General features: G+C 41.3%; 3 protein-coding genes and 1 long non-coding RNA gene across 5 annotated transcripts in view; 3 read left to right on the top strand and 1 right to left on the bottom strand.

Moving 5' to 3' along the window:
• The window catches only part of NUDCD3 (NudC domain containing 3), a 106,692-nt gene extending 83,324 nt beyond the window's left edge, over positions 1-23,368 (bottom strand). Inside the window, exons 1-2 of one of the 2 annotated variants that reach the window (XM_054494732.2) lie at positions 22,861-23,368; positions 17,409-17,725 (exon numbers count right to left, since the gene is read on the bottom strand). In XM_054494732.2, coding sequence (XP_054350707.1) covers positions 17,409-17,725; positions 22,861-23,052 — 509 coding nt within the window. In that variant the 5' untranslated portion in view covers positions 23,053-23,368. The remainder of the gene's footprint in view (positions 1-17,408; positions 17,726-22,860) is intronic. The other variant, XM_063667351.1, reaches the window with a different exon arrangement.
• The window catches only part of OGDH (oxoglutarate dehydrogenase), a 481,583-nt gene that overhangs the window by 243,579 nt on the left and 210,352 nt on the right, over positions 1-27,652 (top strand). The window lies entirely within an intron of this gene.
• Positions 413-890, top strand: LOC129040333 (large ribosomal subunit protein eL32-like). Its single transcript, XM_054494734.2, has one exon. The coding sequence runs from the start codon at positions 431-433 to the stop codon at positions 836-838; it is 408 nt and encodes a 135-aa protein (XP_054350709.1). The 5' UTR covers positions 413-430; the 3' UTR covers positions 839-890.
• The window catches only part of LOC129040334 (uncharacterized), a 41,600-nt gene continuing 37,375 nt past the window's right edge, over positions 23,428-27,652 (top strand). The window contains exon 1 of the long non-coding RNA XR_008503599.2: positions 23,428-23,505. This is a non-coding gene — a long non-coding RNA (uncharacterized LOC129040334). The remainder of the gene's footprint in view (positions 23,506-27,652) is intronic.

Genomic DNA, 27,652 nt, shown 5'->3' with positions numbered 1-27,652 from the left:
AGGCTGCCAAGTTAGAACTCAAGCTCCCAGATCAAGGAACAAGTCAGAGGTGGAGCTCTTTGATCAAGGGGCAGGTCAGAGATCAAGGTCCCCACTGAGGCCCGGCAGGGACGGGGCAAAAGACTGGGGCAGGCTGACAATCTTAAACCCCATTTGCCCCAAGGCCCTAAAAAAAAAAAAAAGTATTCCATAAATACTTGCTGAATCCAAGAACCAAACCTAGTACTTAGCTTATACTGAAAGCTTTAATTATACTATCTCATTTAATCCTTACAACAGCCCTTTAATTGTTATCACCCTACTGTATATAAGAAAAAAACTAAGACCTCAAAAAAAAAAAAAAAAAAGAAAAGAAAAGAAAGAAAAAAAAGAAAAGGCTCTCTTCCTCGGCACTGCCTATGGAGGTGGCAGCCATCTCCTCCTTGGCATCATGGCCACCCTCAGACCCCTTGTGAAGCCCAAGATCGTCAAAAAGAGAACCAAGAAGTTCATCCGGCACCAGTCAGACCGATATGTCAAAATTAAGCGTTACTGGCAGAAACCCAGAGGCACTGACAACGGGGTTTGTAGAAGATTCAAGGGCCAGATCTTGATGCCCAACATTGGTTATGGGAGCAACAAAAAAACAAAGCACATGCTGCCCAGTGGCTTCCGGAAGTTCCTGGTCCACAACGTCAAGGAGCTGGAAGTGCTGCTGATGTGCAACAAATCTTACTGTGCCGAGATCGCTCACAATGTTTCCTCCAAGAACGGCAAAGCCATCGTGGAAAGAGCTGCCCAACTGGCCATCAGAGTCACCAACCCCAATGCCAGGCTGCGCAGTGAAGAAAATGAGTAGACAGCTCGTGTGCATGTTTTCTGTTTAAATAAATGTAAAAACTGCAAAAAAAAAAAAAAAAAGAAAAGAAAACTAAGGCCCAGGGAGACGAAATAATTTGTTCATTGCCAGACAGCTTATCAGTGTCAGAGCTTGCAAATGAACGCACGGTCTCTAGACTCCAAGATTCATACTCTTATTCCATAACATAATTTTTTTAAAAGGGGGAAAAAGACTAGAGTCAGAAAGTAAAAAGATAAATGTAACAGTTTCAGAGATTAAAGGAGCAAACCACAAGGCAAGAGACAGGTATCCTCCTTGCTCATCCACTGGGAGAGTCTAGAAGCCTGATACCACAGCACCAACTAACACAGCAGGCCCAGCTCTTGGCTTGCAATCTCAATCTCTTATCAAAACCCAAGGACTTCTTGGAGAAGGGGTCCATTCCACAGCCAGGGCAGGAAAAGAACTCAAACCTGGAACTTCCTGTAGTGTACAAGAAAATAAAGAAGTGCTCGAAAAATGATGCAAACATGTTAACAGGAAAAGTCAACTGGAAGAGGCCACTTGAGCAATTAAACAACAGTAATGGACCATAACCTATGGAATAACTATCCATGAATACACACTGACATACACCAAGAACTAATAAATAAGTAGAGGAGAAAGAAAAGCTCTTCCTTACAGCATGTGAAACTTACAGTCCTTACAGTCCATTTGTTTTGGACTGAGCTCCTGCACAAGGCCCCAGCACACCAGACCAAACCAGAATGGAGACAGTCAAAATGAACTTTAAAAAGGGCCAGTTTTCAAACAAACAAACAAACCAAAAAAAAAAACAGGAGATTTCAGTCAATTTGAGTCAGCAGGTAAGGAAGACTCCTCTGTTTCAACCCTATGAGGAAGTGACTTTGAAACGACCCATCTGCTTTTTGTTCTCTGTGTCTGCTTTTCTCAGCCCTTTTCTGCCTATAAAACCTACCTTCTTTGGTCAGCTCATGGGAATACTCATTCTATTTTATAGAATGAGATGTTGCCCAATTCTAGAAACACAAAAGCCAACTAGATCTTTAAACTAAATTTGTTATAATTTTGTCTTTTGACAAGTATAATTCTAAATAATAAATGGAGAAAGAATGATAAAAATAGAAAATCATTTAGCAAACAGTACAGTAATAATTGTTTCAGGCAAGAATAATCAGTGGTTGCTAAGATTAATGGTAAAAGTATGCTGAGAAACAAGATATTTATCTAGTCTCAAAGTTATCTCCCCACAAGATACTTATTAATTACAAAAAGGAACACAGTAACTCCACAGTGGAAGAAATGTGCAGCCATCCATTCAGCCAAATGATCACAGTTATGATCACAATTAACATCAGAAGGAATGGGACAAATCCTGGCATGACACACCAAGGGCCCACTGTGGTATTCTTCTGTGGTATTCTTGCCAAAAATATGTAACACGAATACAGTCATAAGGAAGCATCAGACAAAACTATAATGAGGGACATTCCACCAAAAAAAAAAAAAATGGCAATGAAGGGAAAAGAAAAGGACCAGTTCTCTTTAACTGTCAAGGTCATGAAAAGACTAAGAAACTGTCACTGTCCCAGATAAAGGAGACTGAAGAGAGACACAACCACGAATACAATGACAATAACAAATTGAAGCCTGAGCCAAGGATAAAGGACATGATTCAACAGGCAGAATTTAAACAAGGTCTACAGATGAGCTAATGGTAATCCCTCATTATAAAGACTCTAACATTCAGTGAAGCTGGCTGAAGAGCATATTTGAGAATTCTTTGCATTACTTCTGCAATTTTTTTTGGTAGATATGAATTATCTAAAATTCAAAGATTTTTTTAAAAGACCAAAAAATAAACAGACATTAACAGTTATATGAGAGAGAGAATATGCTAGTATTTGGTTAGCTAAGAACACTGACTCTATACCACAGCAGCCAGCAGCCCGACCACAGATCTGACCCTCACTCTTCAGAATCCCACAGCTGCTATTTTAAAGACCAGATAACAGGCTCCAAATCTGATTTCTCAGCTCACAGAACTCACAGACAAGTCATTTGAGATGACTTATTCCAGAGGGTCTCAAAGCAAATTCTACAGGACAGAGCTGCCTACAAGCCCAGGCTCAGCTTAAGGTCCCCCCAATGTTAGCCTCTCGCTCAGATGCTGCTTCCACAGCAAATTCTTTGGCTTAATTAAAGGAGATACAAAAACTTAGGTCACTCCAACTCCCTCACAGCGTGGCTCAGAGAGCACAAGGCCTGCGTGGACCGGGCTCTGCATAGTCCTGGGCATCTGTAACTCAGGGGCTGCAAGGGAAGCAGCCCATGAGGGAAGGGAAAGAAGGACAAGAGCACAAACAACAAAACCAGAAGGGGCAGCTAACAGCCTGATGGCTCAGCACAATGGCTGGAAGACAGAGAAGTGGCCTCAGGACTCTACTAGCAAGTTTAACTTTTAACTATTTTTATTTATCTTTACTTTGACCAAACCAAAACAAGAGTTCAAACTACTACCAAGTTTAAAGTACAACTCTGAGTTGCCCTAAGAAGACAGAGAACATACACAAATGTGAAAATATGAGAAAAACTAAACGTTACTGAAGAGTGGCATTCATGAGATATGTTAAAATTCAAAGGTTGATCATCTTCAATGTGACTTTTAACTTCAATCATTATTTGTTTAGCTGTTTACTGAGTACCAACTATGTGCCAGGCAGTAGAATCCACAATGAACAAAGTTCCTGCCTTGCATGGTGACGACAAATGATACCCAACGAGTAGATATGCAGTTGTCCCTTGGTATTCACAGAGCGCTGGTTCCAAGAGCCCTAAGGATACCAAAATCCAACGATGCTCAAGTCCCGGATATCCTGATATCAAATGGTATAGTATTTGCATATGCACGTCCTCATGTATACTTTAAATCATCTTTAGCTTTATAATAGTTAATACAATGAAAATGCTATGTAAATAGTTGTTAAATATTTTTTATTTGTATTATCTTTATTGTTGTATCGTTATTTTTTTATGGTTTTGGCTTTTTTAGTATTTTCAATCCAAGGTTGGTTGGATCTGCAGATGTGGAACCGAAGGATACAGAGGGCCAACTGCACATGGTAACAACCAGCTCAGGGCCAGGTGATCTAGGTCAGTCCCACTCCCCTCCTCCCGACTTCTCTGCTGACAGAATGAGCAGGGCAAGCATGAGTGGCCACAAGAAAAGACACATAAAGGGCAGTTTGCACAGGAAAGGCACATAGAGATTTTTTATAAACACATAGGAGTGTGTAAACACATAGAAGTGTTTACAGCCACCACTCATAGGCTAGAGAACACAGAATCACCTACCCAGGGACACACTGAGGCCACTACAGAGTAGAAGTGACACACAGACCTTAGATATACCTCTTAGAAGCAAGGGGTGACAAAGACTCACAAAATGACACAGGATTTTAGGTGCTCATCCGGACTCCATGAACAAACCAGAGATGAAGCAACAGGTCTAATCAAGGGGTTACTGCACCAGTCACAAGGGCTCCTGGAATGCTCTCAGGTTTGTCTTCTCCATCCACCCTCACTGCCTCGGTGATCTTACCCAGTCTATGGTTAAATGCACCTAAATGCTAATGTTTTCCAAATGCCCATCCCAGTCCCTACTCTTCTCAGAACTCCAGACTCGTGTGTCTATTGCCTACTCAGTAATGCCACCTTGACCACTGGTCAGCTTCTCAGATTGATGGAAGCCATGACCAACCCCAATCAACCCTGAGAAACTTCCCCTCCAGTGCTTTAGTGGCTGCCAGTTCCATCCTTCCAGTTGCTCAGCAACAAATTTTGAGGAGGAGGAAAAAAATACAATTACATTTAGAATTCTAAATGTGACAAATACATATACGACGTATTACTAAATATAGTCGTTACTAAAATACTACTATAAATAAGAAATAGTCTGTACTCCTAGAAAATCCAAGAAAATCAACTGAGAAACTATTAGAAACCAGTAAGAGAATTCAATATTGGTGTATAGGACTTACTGAATAAAAAGATTAAAATTCTACAGAAGAACATAAAGCAAGACTTGAGTAAATAAGACATAACCTTTTCTTAGACCAAAAGACTCAATAATGTAAAGATGTCAATTCTCCCTAATCCAAAACATAAATTTAATGTATTCTCAATGAATATTTCAACAGAATTTTCATATGCAAAAATTAATTTAAGGAAATATTTGAGAAAAGTCTGGGGGTAAAAAGATTAAACACTAGTTCTACCAAGTGCTAAAACGTATTATAAAGCTATGAAACAAAATAGCGTGGTGTTAACAAACAAAATGAACAAATGGTTTAGTATTTGTAAATACACAGAATGGAAAAAAATACAGAAACATACACAAAGTTAAATCCAAGATATTTCAAAAGTGAATGACATTTCAAAGAAAACCAAAGAAGAAAAGGTAACAGTAGCCTAGAAAGGAGTTAGGGACTCTGGCTAACACCTAGGATGGGGTCGGGTACTCTGAGACAACCTAGCAACCTAGCAGTGAGAGAACAAACTGACACAAACTCCCTGAGGCCAATTTAGCAACATCCATCAAAATTACAAATGCTATACCCTTTGACCCAGTAATTCCTGTTCTGGGAATTCATTTAGCTGATATTCATACACATGTTCCAAGAGACACTTAAACGCATATTCATTGCAACATCATTTGTGATGCTGGCACACGGGAAACAACTTAAGTACATACCCCTTGGGGACTCATTAAATAATAAGATCTACAGAGCAGAATACTACATGGCAGTTAATAAACATCTTGGCCACACATCAGAGTCACCTGCAAAGCTTCTGAAAATCCAGACATGACACAGAAGAGGCCATACTCAGACCAATTAAATCAGATCTCTAGAGCAAGGACCCAGGCATTTTATTTTATTTTATGTCTTATGGACCAAACAATATGAACATCAGCATTTTAACATAGCAGAGAATCTCAGGGCAAACCACCCAAAGGCAAACTAGGTTCCACTGCTCAACAACATGAGCCTGGGTCAGTTTCCTAAACTACAAAATGGGAAGGCAACAGACCAGCCTCAAAGAGTTGTGAGGACAGTGAAAAACCTATGTGTACACTAAGGAGAAGCTACCTGGCAACAGGAAGTATTCAGTCAGTGTCAGCTGCTTATCTAGTGCAAGGGTTCACAGCACATTCCAGGGATATGACAAAGGCAACACTCACAGATGTGCTTTTGTCTGTGCATGTGTACTATATATAGTAGGGAAAATATATACATACATATAAAATATTAAAATTTTGCAAAAGATGATACTGAACAACAGTCACCTTTAGGAAGAACCTGCTTCTATTACATACTCTCCTAACTTTCAAAAATGTTACCCTAAATCCAACTCCAACTTATAGGAAATAGGACAGAGGACATCCTAAACCACATGTGGGTAACAATCAGCAAAATCCAGCTAGTGGGAAATACAAACAAACAACTTGATTTACTTTACCAAATAAATTTTGAGGGAAAAAAGAAAAGAGAGAGAGAAAAATGGAGGGTTGACTATGAGGCATTGGTGTTTGGAGCCTTATTAGTAGCCTGATTCAAACAAAACTTTCTTTTAATTAGGACACTATAAGAAAACTGGAAGTTTAAACAGTGGCAGAAAATATTTACAGATGAAGTGATACAAGGCAGAATTTATTTCAAAATAACCCAGGAGGGAGAAAAGCAGGCTGCTGTTGGAACTGGGCAATGAGCACATGAGGAGTTATGTTCTTCTGTCTACTGTCTTTTGTATTTCAAATTCTACCTAATAAACATTTTGTGAAGTACATATATTACCTTTCCAACATCAAAAAAAAACCAAGCTAGCATAAAAGGAAGAACTATTATTAGAGAAAAATATTCAAATAGAAGTTGGTTATTTTAAAAGAAATTGGCTAGTTTTTAAAAAGTATCTCTCAGATAGTATGGTAATTAGTTGCTTTTTTGTAACACAGCAATGCAAATAAATCCTCAGTTAGTCCACGAGGTAGTTCTGCTTCAATTCCCAATAACTCTCTGGCCCTACCTTCTAAATGTATGATTTTAAGCAAAGCACTTGACCATTGTACATCTCAATTTCTTCACCTGTAAAAAGGAAGCAGATCATTGGTTCTCAATTTTTGGAAATACACATTTTTCCAGGGGAAAAACTCCACAGATGATTCTAACACTCCTCTTCCTCCTCCCTGACCGCATGCTCCCCCAACCCATCCAACTCTGAAAACGTTAAGATACCAGGTTATTTTCTGATATAACTTCAATATCCAGCAAACTCAACACTGCTTTCTAAAAATGAAGCATATAACCTTCACTGCAAAATAAAAATAAACTGCAAAATAAAAAATAAAAATGCAATGTTTCTTGTGAGAATTTTTTAAAAGTCCTCCTAACAACTTAAATCAGGTTTTCCTGACTTGTGATTTAAGTCAAATCGCTTGGCGGCTTCTTATGCCTGAGCTTTCTTAAAGAAGGTGCAGTTTCAAGGTGAATCACTGGAAAGGTGAAATAGCAGCTATGACACAAGATGAGACTGAGCCAGGTGGCCTAAGGCTCAATCCCCAGGTGGGGTCCACAGATAGCTGAATCTGAGGGGAAACAGACAGACATCCCTCAACCCCTGGCGTTCTATTCATTATTCTCTCTCAGTGCATACTATGCAGCATATGCCCTCATCCAAGGACAAGAGCCACGTCAGGTAGACAACACTTAACAGTGTACACCACGAATTCATTTCTTTTTTTTTTTTTGAGACGACGTCTCACTCTGTCACTCCGGCTGGAGTGCAGTGGCATGATCTCAGCTCACTGCAACCTCCGCCTCCTGGGTTCAAGCAATTCTTCTGCCTCAGCCTCCTGAGTAGCTGGGACTACAGGCATGCACCACCACACCCAGCTAATTTTTGTATTTTTAGTAGAGACAGGCTGTCACAATACTGGCCAGGCTGGTCTACATCGCAAATTCAAAATCAGCAAAAGGAATGCAGGAAATGCTAAGGATACTCTGTTCAGCATAAAAGAAGATAAAGTGTAATAAAATTGTATAAATATACATACATGTATTTATGTATATGTTTACATGCATAAGAAAAAAACAGGCTGGACACAGACACTCATGCCTGTAATTCCAGCACTTTGGGAGGCTGAGGCAGGAGGATCTCTTAAGCCCAGGAGTTTGAGACCAGCCTGGGCAACACAGGGAGTCTCGTCTCTACAAAAAATTTTTTAAAAATTAGCCAGGCATGGTGGTACACATCCGTGATCCCAGCCACTCAGGAGGCTGAGGTAGGAAGACAGCTTGAGCCCAGGAAGTCGAGGTTGCACTGAGCTACAGTTGCACCGTGCTCCACTATATTCCAGCCTGGGCAACAGAGTAAGACTCTGTCTCAAAAAAGAAAAGGGAAGAGGAAAAGAAAGAAGGAAAGAAAAGCAAAGCTATAGAAAATATCCCAAAAAGTTAATAGGAAGTGAAGGGATTTTCTTTAAATACTTATCTGTATTTTCCAAATATTGTACATTGAGTATAATCAGAAAGAAAAATGAAAAGCTTTTTCTTTTTTAAGAGAAATAATAGTAACGATAATAGCTAGTATCTACTTGAGTGTACACTCTGTCAGGAATCATGCTAAGCAGGTCTCATTCAATCCTCACCACAGTCTATGGGGTTGGGTATATGGAGAGAAGGGGATTCTGATTAAGCCCCCGTGACTCTACCAAGAGGTCTCCTGCAATGGGCACCTGAAAAAGCCTTGACTAGTAAAGGAAGAAGCTGTTTAAAGACGAAACAAGGAACCCAAATTTCTCAAGCAGTGTGAGCCTACACACGGAAAGAAGTCTCAGGCCTGGAGCGCAGGCACCTTTCTATTCTCCTGACAGCCCACCCAAGGGACATCAAGAGCCACAGATGTCATGATAGGTGTGTGAACGCTATAGAAGGAATGTTTGTGTCCCTCCAAAATTCATGTTAAAGACCTAACCTCCAAAGTAATGTTATTTGGAGGTGGGGCCTTTGGGAGACGATTAGGTCATAAGGGCAGAGCCCTCGTGAGTATGAGTAGTGGCCTTATAAAACAGGCCTAAGGGAGTTCATTTGCCCCTTTCACCATGTGACAACTCGATGAGAAGACAGAAGTCTATGAACCAGGAAGTGGGCCCTCACCAATGAACCTGCTGGCACCTTGATCTTGGACTTCTAGCCTCCTTTAGAGGCTGTCAGCAATAAATGTCTGTTGTTTATAAGCCACCCAGGCTACAGTATTTTTGTTATAACAGACTGAGCGAAAACAGTAAGCAAAACGAAAGAAGAGGTACTAAGAAATGGAATTCGGCATGCACTGGGAGTCATCTCACACAGGACCAGGAAGTGAGAAAGGCTGAGTAAGTCTCTGCCCCTAATCACTGAAAATGTGGGCACAGTCAGCCATAAAGGAATAACGTAAAATGAAGTGCAAACTCCAAGGAGGCACGGTTACCTGCTGGGGAAAGCAGAGGGATGAACCACTGGAAAAGACTTTGCTGATGAGAAGAGTGAAGAGTGCCCATACCTACGGAGACCAAGTCAGGAGGGAGCAGCCTGATGATGATGATGAAGTATCTGCCAAGGACACCATTAGGAAACCTGAAATTTATCTTCCAAATGATGCCATTCCCTTCCCAAGAAGCACCAAGGTCCCTGTAACTGGGCACAAAGGCCACACTACCCAAAGCAAGAGAAAGTACTGAACAGTTTTCTCAGGTATTATGTTCTAATGGGCTTGTCCTAGAAGGGGTTAATATGTCAAATTGTTCCATGACATCCTCTTTGTACACTGCCACTACTCTTCTTCCCTGTCCAGGGCAGGAGGAATGGCCTAGTTGGACCCAGGGCCCTGTCACTGCCCAGTGCACACCAACAGTGTTGGAGCACTCTGTTCCTCATCCAAAGGACAAAAAAAAACCCAGTCCAAGCATACAGCACAAAGACAACGGTTTCTAGGCAGTAATTGACATTCTTAGTGCTATCATATTTTCCTTCTTCTTTGTTAAGGAATTCTGCTCGTGATTTTTCAAAAGGAAAAGCCCAGAACTGACACAGCCTTTCAGAGATTTTTGTCAGCATCCCAGCACGAGCAAAGGCAAAGTCACCAACCTACTGTCTACAGCAACACCTGCAGGTCAAGAGCCTGAACTGCAGGTGCTATGAAAGTTGACACTGACCGCCCATGCCCAGGAAACCAACACCAAACCCTACTGTGAGGTCATCCAAGAGGCAAACCCTAACAGGCAGCTCTTGAGAAATGCCTGATTAGTGACTATGTCATAAGATGCTGCAGACTTTGCGCCCCTCTCTTCCACAGTGCTAATCATGTCTGCAGGCACCGGTCACCCAGTCTAGTATTACATAAACACTGAGGCTCAAATGGCACTTTTCACTTTTTACAAAGTCTTTACTATGAACAATTCCTTTTTTTTTTTTTTTAGATGGAGTCTTGCTCTGCTCTGTCGCCCAGGCTGGAGTGCAGTGGCACAATCTCAACTCACTGCAACCTCCACCTCCTGGGTTCACGCAATTCTGCTGCCTCAGCCTCCTGTGTAGCTGGGATTACAGGCACGCACCACCACATCTGGTTAATTTTTTGTATTTTTATAGAGACAGAGTTTCACCATGTTGGTGAGGCTTGTCTCAAACTCCTGACTTCAAATGATCAGCCAGCCTCAGCCTCTAACAGTGCTGAGATTACAGGCATGAACCACCACACCCAGCCTGAACAACTATTAAAACTGTAAAGTATCCTTACAGAATATAAGCACATTCTCTGATGCTATCTTGTGCAAATAGGGAAATATCTGTGTGCGAATTCTCTCTCTTCTCTGAGGAATAAGATGGGTTATTTACTTTGGGCCGGGCGCGGTGGCTCACGCCTGTAATTCCAGCACTTTGGGAGACCGAGGCGGGTGGATCACCCAAGGTCAGGAGTTTCAGACCAGTCTGGCCAACATGGTGAAACCCTGTCTCTACTAAAAAAATACAAAAATTAGCCAGGCGTGGTGGCAGGCACCTGCACTCCCAGCTACTTGCGAGGCTGAGGCAGGAGAATCGCTTGAACCTGGAAGGTGGAAGTTGCAGTAAGCCAAGATCATGCCATTGCACTCCAGCCTGGGCAACAAGAGCAAAACTCCGTCTAAAAAAAGGAAAAGATAGGTTACTTTAAGCCCTGGGGTGGGAGCATTTCTGATCTTCATTTGACATGCCCTGGCAGCAACAGTAGGGCAGAAACAAGAATGAAATTCAGACCAGTTGTAGGTTATTAGTCAGGGAGATGCTAAAATCAGAGTGATGGTAAAATTAGGTCAAAATAAAATTTCCCCCAAATCACCCCAAAAATACTATAAATGAAATCTGTACATTATTGTGTATAAATAACAATGTATGCTGCAACAGCTTTAGGGCAGAACACAGGCACAAGGTTGCCAGGATCTGGGAGTCTGGCACCAACGGAAATGTCATTGTATTAGTCCATTCTCACGCTGCTATAAGGACATACCCAAAATGGGGTAATTTATAAAGAAAAGAGGTTTAATTGACTCACAGTTCAGCATGGCTGGGGAGGCCTCAGAAAACTTACAATCATGACAGAAGGGGAAGTAAACACATCCTTCTTCACATACCAGCAGGAAGAAGTGCCAAGCAAAGGGGGAAAAGTCCCTTATAAAACCATCTCATGAGAACTCATTATCACGAGAACCACATGGATATAACTGCCCCCATGATTCATTGCCTCCCACCGGGTCCCTCCCATGACATGTGGGGATTATGGGAACTGCAATTCAAAATGAGATTTGTGTGGGGACACAGCCAAACCATACTGGTCATCTATCTTGACTGTGGTGGTTACAAGACTACATTTGTCCAAAGTCATAAACTGTATTCTAAAAGGAATGAATTGTATTGTTACATAAATTATACTTTACTAAAACACAAAACAATTGTCTGTATACAGTAATGAACACCTTACAATAAAAATGCATATATAGAGGCAGGAGGATTACTTGAGCCCAGAAGTACAAGTTTAGCCTGAAAAACACAGCAAGATCCTGTCTCTAAAAAAATAAAATTCAAAATACATATATACAAAATATAAATACATTATTTTTAATCTTGTTTCTTTCTTTCCCAGCACTTACACTGAATTTATTTAAATTAAATAAGCACGTGATGTGACTTTACTGTAGTATACAAAAAGGGAGTTTTTGCCTAATACTGGTTAGAGCCAAAAAACGTGTCAAGTAAAAGTCATCAGATATCAGCAATCTAAGATTTAGATTCTTAGATTTTAGACAGAGTGCCCACAAAAGGTGGTGCTTCTGTGTGGTCTTCTACAGAATAACTACCCTAAATTACTCAATTAAAAGAACTGCAGATTCACAGTTTATAGGATAAACCATCCTGAACACTGGTGGGAGGACTTGGGGTACAGCTAAAGGTAGAACAAGGAAAATGATGGTCTTTCACATTCTATTTTCAAATCTGCTAAAACACTACATTTCAGGTATAACTAGAGATCGGTGCCACAACTTCCTGTTTTGTTCAAGGAAAACAAGTAACTGAAGCTGAGAATGTTCCAGTCCTTGGAAATGTTTGATTAGGATTCTTGTGGTACCAGTCTATTCTGAACAAAGAGCTACCAAGTAGAAAGGTTAGCTTTCCTGAAACATATCCAAGTCTTCACTCTATACTTATTTTTAAGGTAGAACTCACAAAACTAACTCTAATTCTAACCCAGAACAAAATTCATTGGTTCAAGAATTTTAAAATAGGGTCTCTACAAAACAACAAAGTAGCTATTCTAGTCTATTACTCAGAAATCAAAACCAATCCCCTCTTTTCATTTTTTAGAGATCATAAAAGGAATACAAAAAAATTAATAAAACAAAATAAATGGTCATTACAGAAAAATTAGAAAATACAGTAAGGGACAAAGTAAAAATGAAGAACACTCACAATTCCACCACTCTGTGATTACTACTACTATTTTCTTCCAGGTTTTTTTCTACATAATTTTTAAAGTTTTCAAATTTGATATTAGACTATACAGTTTGAATTCTCCCCTTCTCACTTAACATTATATCATGAAAATATCTGTATAAGTCAAGGTTCCACCAAAGAAACAGAAGCAGCAGATATAGTCAGCCCTCACTATCCATGGGTTCCATAGCCCAAATCAAAATATTCCCAAAAAATATTTATCAAAATATTTGCTGCAGATCAAAAATATTCCCAAAAAAAGGCCAGGCATGGTGGCTCACACCTATAATCCCAGCACTTTACGAGGCTGAGGCTAGTGGATCACTTGAGCTCACCAGTTTGACACCAGCCTGGGCAACATGGTAAGACCCTATCTCTACAAAAAATACAAAAATCAGCTGGGCAAGGTGGTGCACGCCTGTAGTCCCAGCTACTTGGGAGGCTGAGGTGGGAGGATCGCTTGAGCTCAGAAGGCAGAGGCTGCAGTGAGCCAAGATCATGTCACTGCATTCCAGTATGGGCAACAGAGCAAGACCCAGTATCAAAAAAAAAAAAAAAAAATCCAAAAATTTGAAAAAAAAAAAATGGATTGTTTTGTCTGTGCTGAACATGTACAAACTTCTTGTCATTATTCCCCAAATAATACAGTGTAACAACTATTTACATAGCATTTACATTGTATTAGGGATTGTAAGTAATCTAGACATAATTTAAAGTATATGGGAGAATGTGCATAGATTATACACAAATATTATATTGTTTTATATAAGAGACCTAGACATCCATGAATTTTGGTATCCACAAGGGACCAGGAACCAATCCCCTGCAGATACCAAGGGATAAGTGAATTTATTAAGAGAGTTACTGCAAGAAATTGGCTTACATGATTGTGGGGGCTGGCTAGGCCAGTCTGAAATCCACATAGCAGGCCAATGTGGAACTCTCCAGAAACTGAGTGCAGCTGCTGTCCATCGGAGAAATTTCTTCTGCTTCAGGGGAGCTCTGCTGTGCTCTTCAGGCTTTCAGCTGATAGATCAGGCCCACTCAGATCACCTAGGACAATCACCCTTACTTAAAGTCAACCAATTATTAACTTGCATCATATCCACAAAATACCTTGACAGCCATGCCAAGATGAGTGTTTGACTGAATAACCAGGACTGTAACTTAGCCAAACTGACAAATGAAACTGACAATCACAATAACCATGTCAGTAGTCTTTAAAAGCATTTTATAAATTTATTTATCCATTCCCTTACTACAGAAATTCAGCATTCTTCCAAAATTTTGCTAATATAAGTAATGTTGGAATAAATAGAACTGAAGTGAACAATGCTATAGACTGAATGTTTGTGTCCCAAAATTCCTATGGTAAATCTTAATCCCAAGATACTGGGATTAGTACTTTGGGAGGTGATTAGGGCTCTGCCTTCATGACTGGAATCAGTGCCCTCATAAAAGACTTGAGAGAGTTCTCTCACCTCTTCCACCATTTGAAGACACAGCAAGGTAACTATGAATCAGAATGTGGGTCCTCACCAGACACTGAATCTGCCAGTACCTTGACCTTAGACTTCCAGTCTCTCGAACTGTGAGCAATAAATTTCTGTAGTCTATAAGCCACCCAGGCTATATTATTTTGTTATAGCAGCCTAAGTGGACTATGACAAACAACTTTGTATATTCAATCTTCATTCTTACATCTGATTATTTTACAGAAAGACTACTAGTAAAGAGGCTGCACATAAAAAGAACTCCAAAAAACTTCATAGGATCCCCTTGAGTCTTTGGCTGAATACAAAACTGCACATGTGTAAAGTGCAACTCCATGAGACAAGTACGAAACCTGGGTAACTGACATGGACAATCCCTAGAGCTGGGAGACGTTCAAGCCTCAACCAGTCAGAATGGAAAGACCTCACTAACAGCTGGAGCACTCAGAAGCCCCAAAAAGGCATGTCTTAGAAGACTAAGCTAGCTTTAAAATAAAAGTGCCCTAGACACAGCTTAACAAAGCTGAAAAACAAGGCCAGACACATTGGTGCACACCTATAATCCCAGCACTTTGGTAAGCAAAGGTGGGAAGATCATTTGGGACCAGGAGTTCGAGATTAGCCTGCGTAACATATTAAGACTCCATCTCTACAATCAATTGATCAATCAATACAAATAAAAAACAAGCTTCAAAAAGATCATTCTGATCAGCAAATAAATTAATTGCCTGCAAGAACAAAACTCTATACTCAACAGAAGAAATCAAAACCCAGAAACTCGACAGCATAACATTCATTAATGTCTAGCATCCAATAAAAAATTATCAGACATTTGAAAGAAAAAGAAAATGCAACCCAAAATCAGGAGAAAACTCAATCCATAGAAATAAACCAAGAAATCACAGAGATAATGGAATTAGCAGATAAAGACTTTAAACTATTGTAAGTATACTGGAGGATTTAAAGGAAAACCAAGGTAGAAATCGAAGCCATAAAAAACAATCAAAGGGAACCTGCAGGGCTGAAAAATAAACTATCTGAAATTAAGAAGTTACTAGATGAGTTTAACTAAAGATTAGACACTAAAGGAGAAAAGACAGTAAAGTTGAAGGCAGGTCAACAGAAAATATTCCTAAGTGTGTGTGTGTGTATGTGTGTGTGAGCTCAAAAGTCCCCCAATAGTATAAACACAAGGAATATCATGCCTGAGTAAATCTTAATCAAATTGCTCAAACTAATGATAATAACTTCAAGAAACTGATATAACAAGAGAACGGGGATATTTCACACACAGGGGAACAAAGAATGTCTACTCACTTCTCATCAGAGACAGTGCAAGCTAGAAGACAATGGAATGATAGTCTTTAAAATGTTTAAAGAAAAACAAAAACAAAAAAAAAGTGTCAACCTGCAATTCTATATCCAGCAAAAATATCCTCAGAAATGGAAGATGAAATAAAGGCATTTTCAGACAAAAAAGCTGAAAGAATTCACTATCAGCAGATCTGCGCTATAAAAAATATTTTAAAAAGATCTGCAAGGAAATATCAGACGTCTGCCTTCCACCCTATACTTCCAATCTCTAAATCCTTATTTCACCCCTTCTCATCCAGAGCTCCATATTCAAGAGCTGCTCCCCTTCTCCACCAGCTTGGTTCTGCCATCAAACAATTGTTTTCTCCGAACTCCATTAGTTAGCCTGGACTTTAAGACTCTGCAGTCTTGCCCCTCCTGTCTTTACAAAACTTATTTTCTCTTACTCCATATTTTATAAGCCATTCCAAGTTGTTCACTTTGCTTCATTAACTAGAAAAAAAATTCAAAAACTCCCCCACAGCCTAGGCAATACAGCAAGAAAATATTTTAAAAATTTAGCCAGGTATAGTGGCAGCCATGTCTACAAAAAATTACAACACTAACCAGATGTGGTGGTGCATGCCTATGGTCCCAGCTACTCAGGAGGCTGAGGCGAGAGGATTGCTGGAGCCCAAGAGTTCAATTCATATATTGCGCTATGATCACGCCACTGCACTCCAGCCTGGCCAACAGAGTAAGATCTGGTCTCTATTAAAAAGCGTGCAAGCACACACACAATCTCCCCCAAAACAGGTCAGAAAGAGAGTACAGGAGTGAGAAAAACAGAGAACTCAAGGTGGCAGGGATTTGGGGGGACACAGGTGACCCATCCTATCAAGGAGGGAAGAGAGTGAATTTTCCAAAAAAACAAAGCAGGCCAGGAGGCTTGTGGCTGTCTTGCAGACACTGCTACAACTCCCACACAAGAAGGGATCAGCTCCTCTCACTCAGACTATAAGGAAGGACTATAACTAAGTTTAGAGCACCCACGAAACATAACTCCTAAAAAGTGAGCACAAGTACAGTAAGAGGCTTGATTCAGGGAAACCTTATGTCATATTCAAGCTCTACTGCTCATTAGCTGCTTGACTATCGGCTCATTTAAAATCCACAACAGCTCTATGAGACAGGTACTATTATTATCACCTACATTTTATAGAAAAGAAAACTGAGACACAGAAAGGTTATACTGCTTGCTCAAGGTAATACATTCAGGAAGCGGCATAGCTAGGATGTGAATCCAGTCACCTAAAACAGACTGTCATTTCAGGTGTCCATTATACCTCAGGCATGATGAGCAAATCCTAGCAGTGCTCCTGCAGAGAGAAAAACACAAACAATCGAGCTGCTGAGGCTAAGCCTCTAAACACGGATAAAGTTAGGTCTTTGTGAGAGGAGTCAAGTGTTCTAATTTTGGCTCCGGATCTCAAATGGTTGTATGACTACTGACCTTACCTAATGAGGGAACTGACCTTAAGCCAACTGACCTCCCATCCTACATAACTGAAAGACTGTAATGCAGCAGTTTACAAACATGAAGAGCTAAATAAATACTGAGATCAAGAACTGATGTGTTACAAAGTAAGAATAAATTATGGACAAACCCAAACACCAGATGTTAAACAAGAAAGAAGGAAGCTGCAAAGTAGAAATTCCCACCTGGGAAGAACTGGTGGTTCCCTAGGGACTTCAGCAGCACCAGCAACTGCTCCTGGAGCTTCTGCCTCCAGTGAGCCATGGGCCATTTCCTTCACAGGGCCTGGAGGCTGCACTTTCTCTACTTCCTGACGCCCACCCAATTCTGTGGTGGAGTCAATCTCTATTTCCTGGACTGGAACTGGGACTGGCTCCTTCTCAGCTGCAGCAGCTGACACAGTCTTGGCCTCTTCTTCTTCCTTTCTTCTGATTTTCTCTTCAAGTTCCTGCCTTCTCTTCTCATCATCCTGACGGGCCATGTGGTCAAAGGTTTTGAATACCTAAAATCAAACACCAATCCAGCAATCAGTTCATCTGCCCAATACTGTACCACATATCTTGTAGAAATGTGGTAAAATCTGTGAAGGAGAGAACTAAAAGCCATAAACTGACAAGTTCTCCCACTGGCAAAATGGAAATGCAGTGCCACTTCACCAAAAGCTGACAGGTAAACAGTGTTTAACAGGAGGATTTCAAAATCAACAAAATCAGAAACTTACAAGCCAAGGCTAACAATATTTACATACCTAAAAGATGTACAGTTAGATGGTCTTTGTTGTCATTATTTTACAGACCCCAGTGTTGTTCACAATGCAAAGAATACACGGTCCTGGTACAACTGTGGGTTATAAAGGCACCAAAATTCAGACTCACAAATGAAACATGAAAATATGGCTGAACTTCAATTCCCAAAATGGAACCAGGTTTACAGGACTGCTGCTATTTTTCACCACACTGCATGGACATTCAATTCAACAAACACCTACTATGTGCCTACAGTGTGCAAGAAACACACATGCACAAAAAACATCAAAATGATTTCTGCTGCCTCCTCAGAACTCAAAATTCTGGTGTGTAAACAAGTTCTTAATCTTTTCTGGGAAACAGTCACACCCATGAAGGTGCTGGGACCTCTCTACCAAAAAAGTACAGTCAAGACATACCCACACATGAAAACTCTGATACAAGAGGGGGCGTGACAAGGCCCTCAATTCCCTTCAGAGTATGGGTGGGAATGAGCATGTCTGGCGAAAGAAATCTAGGGAGACTTCTTGGAACAAGGAGGATCTCAGTTAGACCTTGAATGAGAGGCACATCTTTCACAGGAAACCACTGGAGGAAATGCCATAGCTCCAAGAATAGGCTTGTCAAGGAAGGGCAAAAGCTCTTGCAATAACTGGAGGGAGGAAAGGCTGAGAGAGCAACCTGGGACATGGGTGGGAGTCAGATTCCAAAGGGCTAGAATGCGGACAGGTATTAAATAACAATGTTCTGTGCACTGCGCGGGCAGTCAAAAGGGTGCTAACAGACTAACTGTGTCAAATTATTTTACAAACATTCTCTCAAAACCCTCACAAAAATACTGTGAAGAAGACAGCATCAACATTTCAAAAATGAGAAAAAATAAGGCTTGGAAAGGTTACGTAACTTGCCCCAGCTCCTGCTGGCAAAAGAAGTAAAAAATTATGCAGCACACACCAAACAGGGCGGGGAGATGATGATGTAGGCAGAGAGGAAAAAAAAATCAATAAAATCCTAAAAGGTTAAAAACTGGAAACAACACTGGAACCATTTTTACTTCTGCAGATAACCTGAAGCCCTGACTTCATTCTAACATTAGTGTCTCTACCGCTTTGAGTCCACTGCTTTCAGAGTTGCTCATCCTCCTGATACTCCAGATCTTCATCTTAACTCCACAAAAGCAAAGCAACAAGATCTCTCTCTCCTAATACCTAAGACTTCTAACACAGAACTCCCAGACTTGATAGTCCTCACCATGCCGCTGCCTCTGCTCACTCAGTACATCCAGCCTTCTCTGACCTACCCATTCACACCACCAGGAAGTGCTAACACTGCCAACCTCCCAACCATCACATGTTCTCAGTACTCATTCTAGAGTCACAGAACATAGAGCTGGAAGAGAACTCTAATCTGTAACCTCCAATCAATCTTCTCAGCTGACAAGAGGTGAAGTGACTCTCCCAAGATTTCCCAACAATTTACGTAAGGAACAGGATGTAGCTAGCTTTCCTGATTCTAGTTTCGAGGACTTCTACAAAGGAGCACTTCTCAAAGTGGACTCCAAAAAAAACAGCATTATCGATTATAATGAATGGCTTGTCAGTCTAAACGATTTTTGTCTTAAAACATACTAACGTATTATAAAGTGGAATGCAATTTTCACATACATCATTCCTACTGAGGTTCTTCAAGCTGTGTATCCGGGCTATGCAAACTTTTAGGAGGAAACGTATGAGCTGCCTAACTACACCAACACTGTACTCCCCAAAATATTAAGGGAACGCTTTGAAGTTCCACAATGATGCAGCCCAGCACTCCCGTCCAAATTCTTCTCTGCCTATATTCAGCAGAGACACCAAGCATCCCACATCTGGTGGGGGTGGAGGGGCAGACCACAGGAGGGAGTTTTATGCCATCAAGTTAGGGACAGAAAAAAAAAAAAAAAAAACCCTAAGAGGCAGATGAGTAGGAGTGGGGAGGTCAGGAGATCACCTACTACCACGAAGAAATAATGTTATGCTGGTACCAAGTCACTCAGTCTCATTCAGTGTTGTTCCACCCCACAACAAAACCCTTGTCAATACTGAAATCACCTTTACAAACCTCCTGTCAAATGAGCTTTTGTGGATAAAAGAACAGGTTCCGGCCAGGCGCAGTAGCTCATGTCTGTAATCCCAGCACTTTGGGAGGCTGAGGCGGGTGATCACCTGAGGTCCGGAGTTCAAGACCAGCCTGGCCAACACGGTGAAACCCCATCTCTACTACTAAAAATACAAAAATTCTCCAGGCATGGTGGTGCACGCCTGTAATCCCAGCTACTCGGGAGGCTGAGGCAGGAGAATCACTTGAACCTGGGAGGAGGAGGTGCAGTGAGCCAAGATTGTGCCACTGCACTCCAGCCTGGGCAACAGAATGAGACTCCATCTCAAAAAATAAAAAATAAAAAAATTAAAAAAAGAACAGGTTCCCAGGATTCACCCTGATCTACTCAACCAAAATATCCAGGAATATGTGCTTTTAAAAGTTCCTTGGCCATGCGCAGTGGCTCACACCTGTAATCCCAGCACTTTGAGGCCGAGGCAGGCAGAACACAAGGTCAGGAGTCTGAGACCAGTCTGGCCAACATGGTGAAACCCCATCTCTACTAAAAATACAAAAATCAGCCGGGCGTGGTGGCGCATGCCTGCAATCCCAGCTACTTGAGAGGCTGAGGCAGGAGAATTGCTTGAACCCAGGAGGTGGAGGTTGCAGTGAGCTGAGATCATGCCACTGCACTCCAGCCTGGGCGACAGAGTGAGACTCCATCTCCAGGAAAACAAAAAAAAAAAAAAAAAAGAAAAAAGTTCCTTAAGCGATGCTGATGGTTGAGAACCACTTCCAGAAAACATGACACCTCTCTTAACCATCTGCTGGAGACTGTTGTCCCCTTGGTTTCTGTGAAACTTATTGTTCTCCACCAAGATTATTCCCCAAGGCCTGTTGTTCACCTTCGGCTTCTTCTCTCTCCCTCAGACCACTCCAGTTGCTCTAGCTCCCAAAAGATCTAGTCCAGTAATTCCAATAGCCTATGGGCAGGGACTCCTACCTGCAACTTCAAGTTCAACCTGTCTAAAACTGAACTTTTCCCCCTAAACCCAGGTGACAGTTCAGTTAATGCATTATCACTATTCCAGTCACCCAAGTTGAAACCTTGGATCATCTTTGACCAATCCCTCCCCTTCCTCCATCCCTGCTCCCCATCTCCACTACTTCATTAGACTGGTCACCAAATCCTAACCTATGGAAGTGTCTTGTAAGAGGTGTTACCAGGTAAATGAGTTACCAGGTAAATGAATGCTCTGTCAGTTCATCTGTGAAACAAAGACCAACCTCTCAGGTTATGTTAAGGGTTAAATAAGATAACGACCCCAGAATATAAAACATCTGATACTATACATATTACTCAGTATATACTCCTTTCTCCTCCACAACTTTCTGCAAACTATAATCAATCTAGACAAAAGTGTTCTCATCCTACTATGGAATGGTTAAATAATAGCACAGAAAGATTTGGAATCCACAAAATGAAATTTTTAGTTCCAGCTCTACAGTGAACTGGCTGTGTGTTCTTGGTCAAATCACTTAACCTTGCTGAATTGGTACATAAACTTGAAACTTACCTGTTTCACAGAGACACTGAAGATCAAATGGCAAGACTTCATTAACCTGCCAAAAGATCCTGCTAAAGGCCACCTCCAACAGCTCTCTCATCACTAAGATGGCACTTATGCCACTGACAAGGACGAGGAATAGCCTTAAGTTCTGAAATTGAATCCTAATGGAACCCCATTCCTCATTTGGCCCTATTACCCTGGTAGCTACCAAGACATTCAAAGCTTTGGCTTCTGCTGAGGAAAGTAACATCAACCTGCAGCATGCATTAAGACTTCAGGAGGAAACATCTGAAGCACTTTATAAACTGTAACATCTAGAGAACTGAGGGAGGTATCATCAGCATTTCTATCTTCTTGGGTTTCTACAAATAGGCTTAATGCTTGGCTGAACAGTTTCTCTTAATCTCGTCAGAAGTCCCACCTCTCTTATAAAACCTTCTTCACTTCTCAACCATCATTTCTATTTCCTTTCTTTACAATGGGCTCCATCAAATAATTGCCCTTACAAAGTTTTCTATTACTTTTTGGGTTTCCTCTCTTTAACTGTAAGTGTCACAAGGAGAGAGAAACCATTACTTAAACACCCGTATCACCCGTACCTGCGGCAATTAAGAGTGTAAACTACATTCAGCAAACGGTTGCTTACCACTACATTCAAAAGTGCCCAGTCAACTTCACTGAATGAGTATTGACAGCGTTTCCAACATACAATAAACTTAACCTGGAAGGTACGGAATTAAGTTCAAATGAAATTTTAATAATCACTACAATGACAGTCTTTGACCTGGGAAGTCACATTTCAAACAAGCGGCCACACCCATTGATCAACACAATGCCTCCGTCATCCCCGCCAGCTCAAGTCTTTGGTAGTTCTGGGGCATGCACGTTTCTGTTGCTGTAAATGTCCTTCCTTCTGTCTGGCCTGCATGGATTTCGCTCCCTGACTAGCAGCCCCCAGCACCGTGAGGGGTACGCGCTGGCGGGTGCTGAGTAGGGCTCTTAACAGTCGGCTTACTACTTCTGAAACCTCAGGACGTCCGGAGCGAACCCCGGCTGCTCCCTCAGCGGAATAAGCTGACATCCAATCCGCGCTTCAAATTACTGAAGCCATTCTCACAAGCTCAACCCCAGGACATCAGGAAAAGGAGGAAACAGGCTGGGAGAGCTTGGAGGAGCGGGCGCCAGGAGTCAGGGCAGGCCGGGGGCGGCGGCTCCCCAAACCGCAGGCCCGCCCGCCTCACCTGCAGCACCAGGGCCTGCGCGGCCCCGGGCGGGAAGCCCATGCGGTCCGATGGGTGGCGCAGCAAGCGATAGAAGTCTGTCTTGCGGTAGAGGAAGCCAAAGAGAACGCGCAGGAAATCCTGGACGTTGCCCACGTGCTGCAGGATGCCCAGAAGGGCCTGGTCATACAGCTCGGCCGCCCCTGGCTCCATGTCGCCTCCCGCCCTAGGTACGCTTCACACACACACAGTGCCGCCTCAGACCTGCCGACTGGCCACTTCCGGCGTCCGCAGCCAACGGCTCCGCCGGACGGCGCGGCTGCGGAACTTCCGGTCCGTGCTCGTTCGGCCCCGCGACCCCGGGCTGTTTTCCCCAGACCCAGCTGCACCACGGGCTTTGCCTTGAGGTGGTCTTCGATAAAAGAGCCCGACAAGGGCAGCAAGGAGGTTCCTACGCGGAAGGAGGCCCGCGGCTTCTGCTGCGCTGTGGGGGCTTGACCGCCATGTTTGAAGCGGGCGGAAAAAAATTATGGGGCGTGCAGTGTCACGTGACTGCTAGGATTTTTTTTTTTTTTTTTTTTGTCACGTTGTCTGTGGATCCTTTCTTATTTCTGTGTTGAATTCCAGCCTGGGTATTCGGAACCTATGGTTAAAGCTGGGGCTACGGTAAGCTTTTTGTTAGTGAGCCAGACACGGGAAAATGCGTATATGTGGGATGTCTGGGTTTCTTATTAACAGATCTGTGACTTAAACTCAGGGCGTTGCATCAGAAGAAAGTCAAGATGACGAAGAAAAGAAAATAAAGAATGAGTGCATTCACGTATATTAAGTGGAAAGAGCTAGATTCAGAATAGAGAATCCGTATGCCATCATTGTGAAATATGCACGTGTATGTGTGTGTATAGTATGTATATACATATATATGTCATATATACATGTGTTGTTAATGTCCGTCAAAGTATAATCTTAAAAAAGTAAAAGGCATGACACTCATACAAATATATCATGAACACATATCCAAGATTTCTTCAGCAAATTAACAATGATATGGTAAAGCTGGTTCAAAAGCGTTTTGAGGAAGTGGACATTAAACATTTTGACAAAGCATTAGAGTAAGATTAGGTTGGATACAAAGCTGGCTGGTGTTCTACAAGATGATAAAACCATAGGTTATCATTTCTAGTGGATAGAAATGATTTGCACCTCTTCTAGATTAAAACATGCAAGTTAACATGTCTTCATAGTATATAAGCTTTAATGAATTGTAAATAAAATCAAACTCAGGTAAATTGCCCTAGAACAGTGGTTCTGAAACTCTCGATTTAGGAACCATTAATCCTCTTAAAATTTGTTGAACATTCCAAAGAACATTTGTTGATATGGGTTATGCTTATCAATATTTACCACATTAGAAATTAAAACTTAGAAAACGTTTAAATATTTATTTACTCATTTTTAAATGACCATAAAACACATTACATGTTAACATACTTTTATGCAAAAAATAGTGTTCTTCAAAGCAATAAAAGTTCAGCGAGAGGAGTAACATAGTTTTACATTTTTGCAAATCTGTTTAATGAGCTTACTAGAAGACAGCAAGATTTGGCTGGCACGGTAGCTCACGCTTGTAATCCCAGCACTTTGGGAGGCCGAGGCAGGAGGATCAGGAGTTCGAGACCAGCCTGGCCAACACAGTGAAACCCTGTCTCTACTAAAAATACGAAATTTAGCTAGGCGTGGTGGCGGGTGCCTGTAATCCCAGCTCCTCGGGAGGCTGAGGCAGGAGAAACGCTTGAACCCGGGAGGCAGAGGTTGCAGTTAGCCAAGATCGCACCACTGCATTACAGCCTGGGCGTCAGAGCTAGACTCTATCTCCAAAAAAAAAAAAAGAAGACAGCAAGATTCTCACATCTGCGTTCACTGCAACATAATTTGCATTATGTTGTTTTGATTGAAGTATATGAAAACATGCAACCTCACACAGACAGTTGCAAATGAGAGGAATATTTTGTCTTTTCAAATAAGTGTGGATATTTGTCTTTAAAATGACATCAAAATTCTTCTACAAGTGATAGTTTCTATTTTTTTTATTTTTAAGAGGCAGGGTCTCCCTCTGTCACCCAGGCTGGAATGTAATGATGTGATCATAACTAACTGTAGCCTTGAACTCTTGAACTCAAGCAATCCTCCTGCCTCAGCCTTCTCAGTAGCTGGAACTACAGGCACATGCCACTGTGCCTGGCTAATTTTTAAATTATTTTTGTAGAGACGAGGTTGGGCCTACATTGTTCAGGCTGGTCTGAAACTCATGGGCTCAAGCGATCCTCCTCTCTCAGCCTCCCAAAGTGCTGGAATTATAGGTGTGAGCCACTGCACCCAGCCCTATAACTGGTAGTTTCTTAAAGGTTACTTGCCATATGGAATCTAAAACTGTATCTATAGACTTTTCATACTCTGTTACATTAATATCGATTGGTCTTTCATTTTGAATGGGTCTTTAATAAATACATGATTTTATACCATCATGTATTAATTAGTCATTTGAAAATGTTGGTCCACTGTGTTATGTAGCTCTTCCAAATGTTCACTCGTTTTATGCAACGAGCGTGTCTTGCCCCCAGATCTCGGTTTCTAATATCATTTCATTATATAATATCAAAAAATAACATTTGTTAGAATTACCACTAAACTCATCAGAGAAGTCTTTATTTATTGACAAGCACTCAAGCTCATGGAAGCAGGATATGGTTTTTTTGAATTCTAATTTTAGCTTAAAAACTTGAACTTTATTATTGGAAGTAGATACAATCAATTATTTTCCTTGAAGAGACAGGCTTACTTCATTCTGTCATTCAAGTAAAAATGATGCTCTGTGACTTGTTCAATTGGCAACTCAATCACATAAGTGCTTTGCATCAATGCAACCATTTTGCTTCAGTATGAGGCAGACATGTCTTATGTGTACTTCTCTTTTAATCATACACTATTAAAAAGACTTGTTCTCAAGTGGAGAACCTTTAATAAAACAACTTTTAATAAAATTAATAATTAAATGCTATCAGGGGCATTCTTAAGTGAAACTGAACATTTTTAACCTGTAAGTGTAAGGCAGTGCATACTAGTCGAGTTTGGTGCCCATTATGGACTGAATGTGCCTGCCCCCCATCAGATTCATATGTTGAAGCCCCAGTCCTCAATGGGACTATATTTGGAGTCACATTGGTGATTAGAAGGGCCTTTAAAAGATACTTAAAGGTTAAATGAGGTTATAAGGGTGGGACCTTAACCCAATGGAACTGGTATCCTCATAAGAGGAGAAGGAGACACTAGAGATCTCACTCTGCACACACGCAGAAGAAAGGCCATATGAGGACACAGTGAGATTGCTTCAAGCCAGAAAGAGAGCTCTCACCAGATGCCAACACCTTGGTCTTGGATTTCTGGCCTCCAAGACTGTGAGAGAATAAACGTGTTGTTTAAGCCACCCAGTCTATGGTACTTTGTGACAGCAGCAAGCTAGGACAGTGCCCTGCCTTGATTCCTGCTGAGACACTTGCAGTTTTACCTGCCATTGCTTTTGCACCATCATTGCAAATGTCAACATAGTAAAAAAGCAAATAACATCATAGTATTGTTATTTTTACCTTGGAGGCCCCCCAGGGCCACATACTACACTCTGAGTATCACTGCCCTAGAGAATTAATGAATCTCGAGTGAGCCTGTTATATAATTCCTCAGTATAACTGAAAGGACATGCACTCATCTTCTTGCTATATTCAAAGTTTTGAATAATTTTCTTTAGCACCTAAAGGAAGAAATGGAACAGACGCTGCATCTGGAGAAGGGAAATTGAGGGAAACACTATAAAATAGGAGAAAAACTTACTTTTGTATTTGATACCATATACATGCATTACCTATTCAAAAAGTAAATAAAATATCTTTTTTTTTTTTTTTGAAACAGAGTCTTGCTCTGTTGCCCAGGCTGGAATGTAGTGGCGCAGTCTTGGCTCGGCTCACTGCAAGCTCCACCTCCCGGGTTCACGCCATTCTCCCGCCTCAGCCTCCCGAGTAGCTGGGACTACAGGTGCCCACCACCACACCCGGCTAATTTTTTGAATTTTTAGTAGAGATGGGGTTTCACCATTCACAGGATGGTCTCAATCTCCTGACCTTGTGATCCACCCGCCTCAGCCTCCCAAAGTGCTGAGATTACAGGCGTGAGCCACCGTGCCCGGCCAAAATATCTTTTAAATTGAATGGAAAGCTAAACATAATGTCATAACACAGTCCAGCAATCATGCTCTTATGTATTTTCCCAGCTTATTTGAAAACTATGTCCATACAGAAATCTACATGCAAATGTTTATTGCAGCTTTACTCAAAATTGCCAAAAATGGGAAGCAACCAGGTGCCCTCAACAGGTGACTGGATAAATGAACGGTAGTACATTCATAGAATGAAGTACTGTTTTCAGCGGTAAGAAGGAATAAGCTGTCAATCAATACAAAGATATGGCTTAATCTTAAATGCATATTGCTAAGAGATAGAAACCAGTCAAAAAATGCTACCACCCAATTATATGACATTCTGAAAAATGCAAAATGGAGAAACAGTAAAAGATCAGTGGTTGTCAGGGTTTGGGTGTGAGAAAAGGTTGAATGATGCACAGGGAATTTTTTAGGATTTAAAATTATTCTGTGTGATAGTAATGATAGATACGTGACACTACACATTTGTCAAAACCCATAGAAATTTATAGCACCAAGAGTAAACCTTAATATATGCAGTCTTTTGAAAAATCACTTAGGAGA

This window comes from Pongo pygmaeus, chromosome 6 (assembly GCF_028885625.2).
Source record: "Pongo pygmaeus isolate AG05252 chromosome 6, NHGRI_mPonPyg2-v2.0_pri, whole genome shotgun sequence".
Lineage (NCBI taxonomy): Eukaryota > Metazoa > Chordata > Mammalia > Primates > Hominidae > Pongo > Pongo pygmaeus.
Note: the sequence above shows the minus strand (reverse complement) of the source record. Positions and strands in the feature narration are given on the sequence as shown.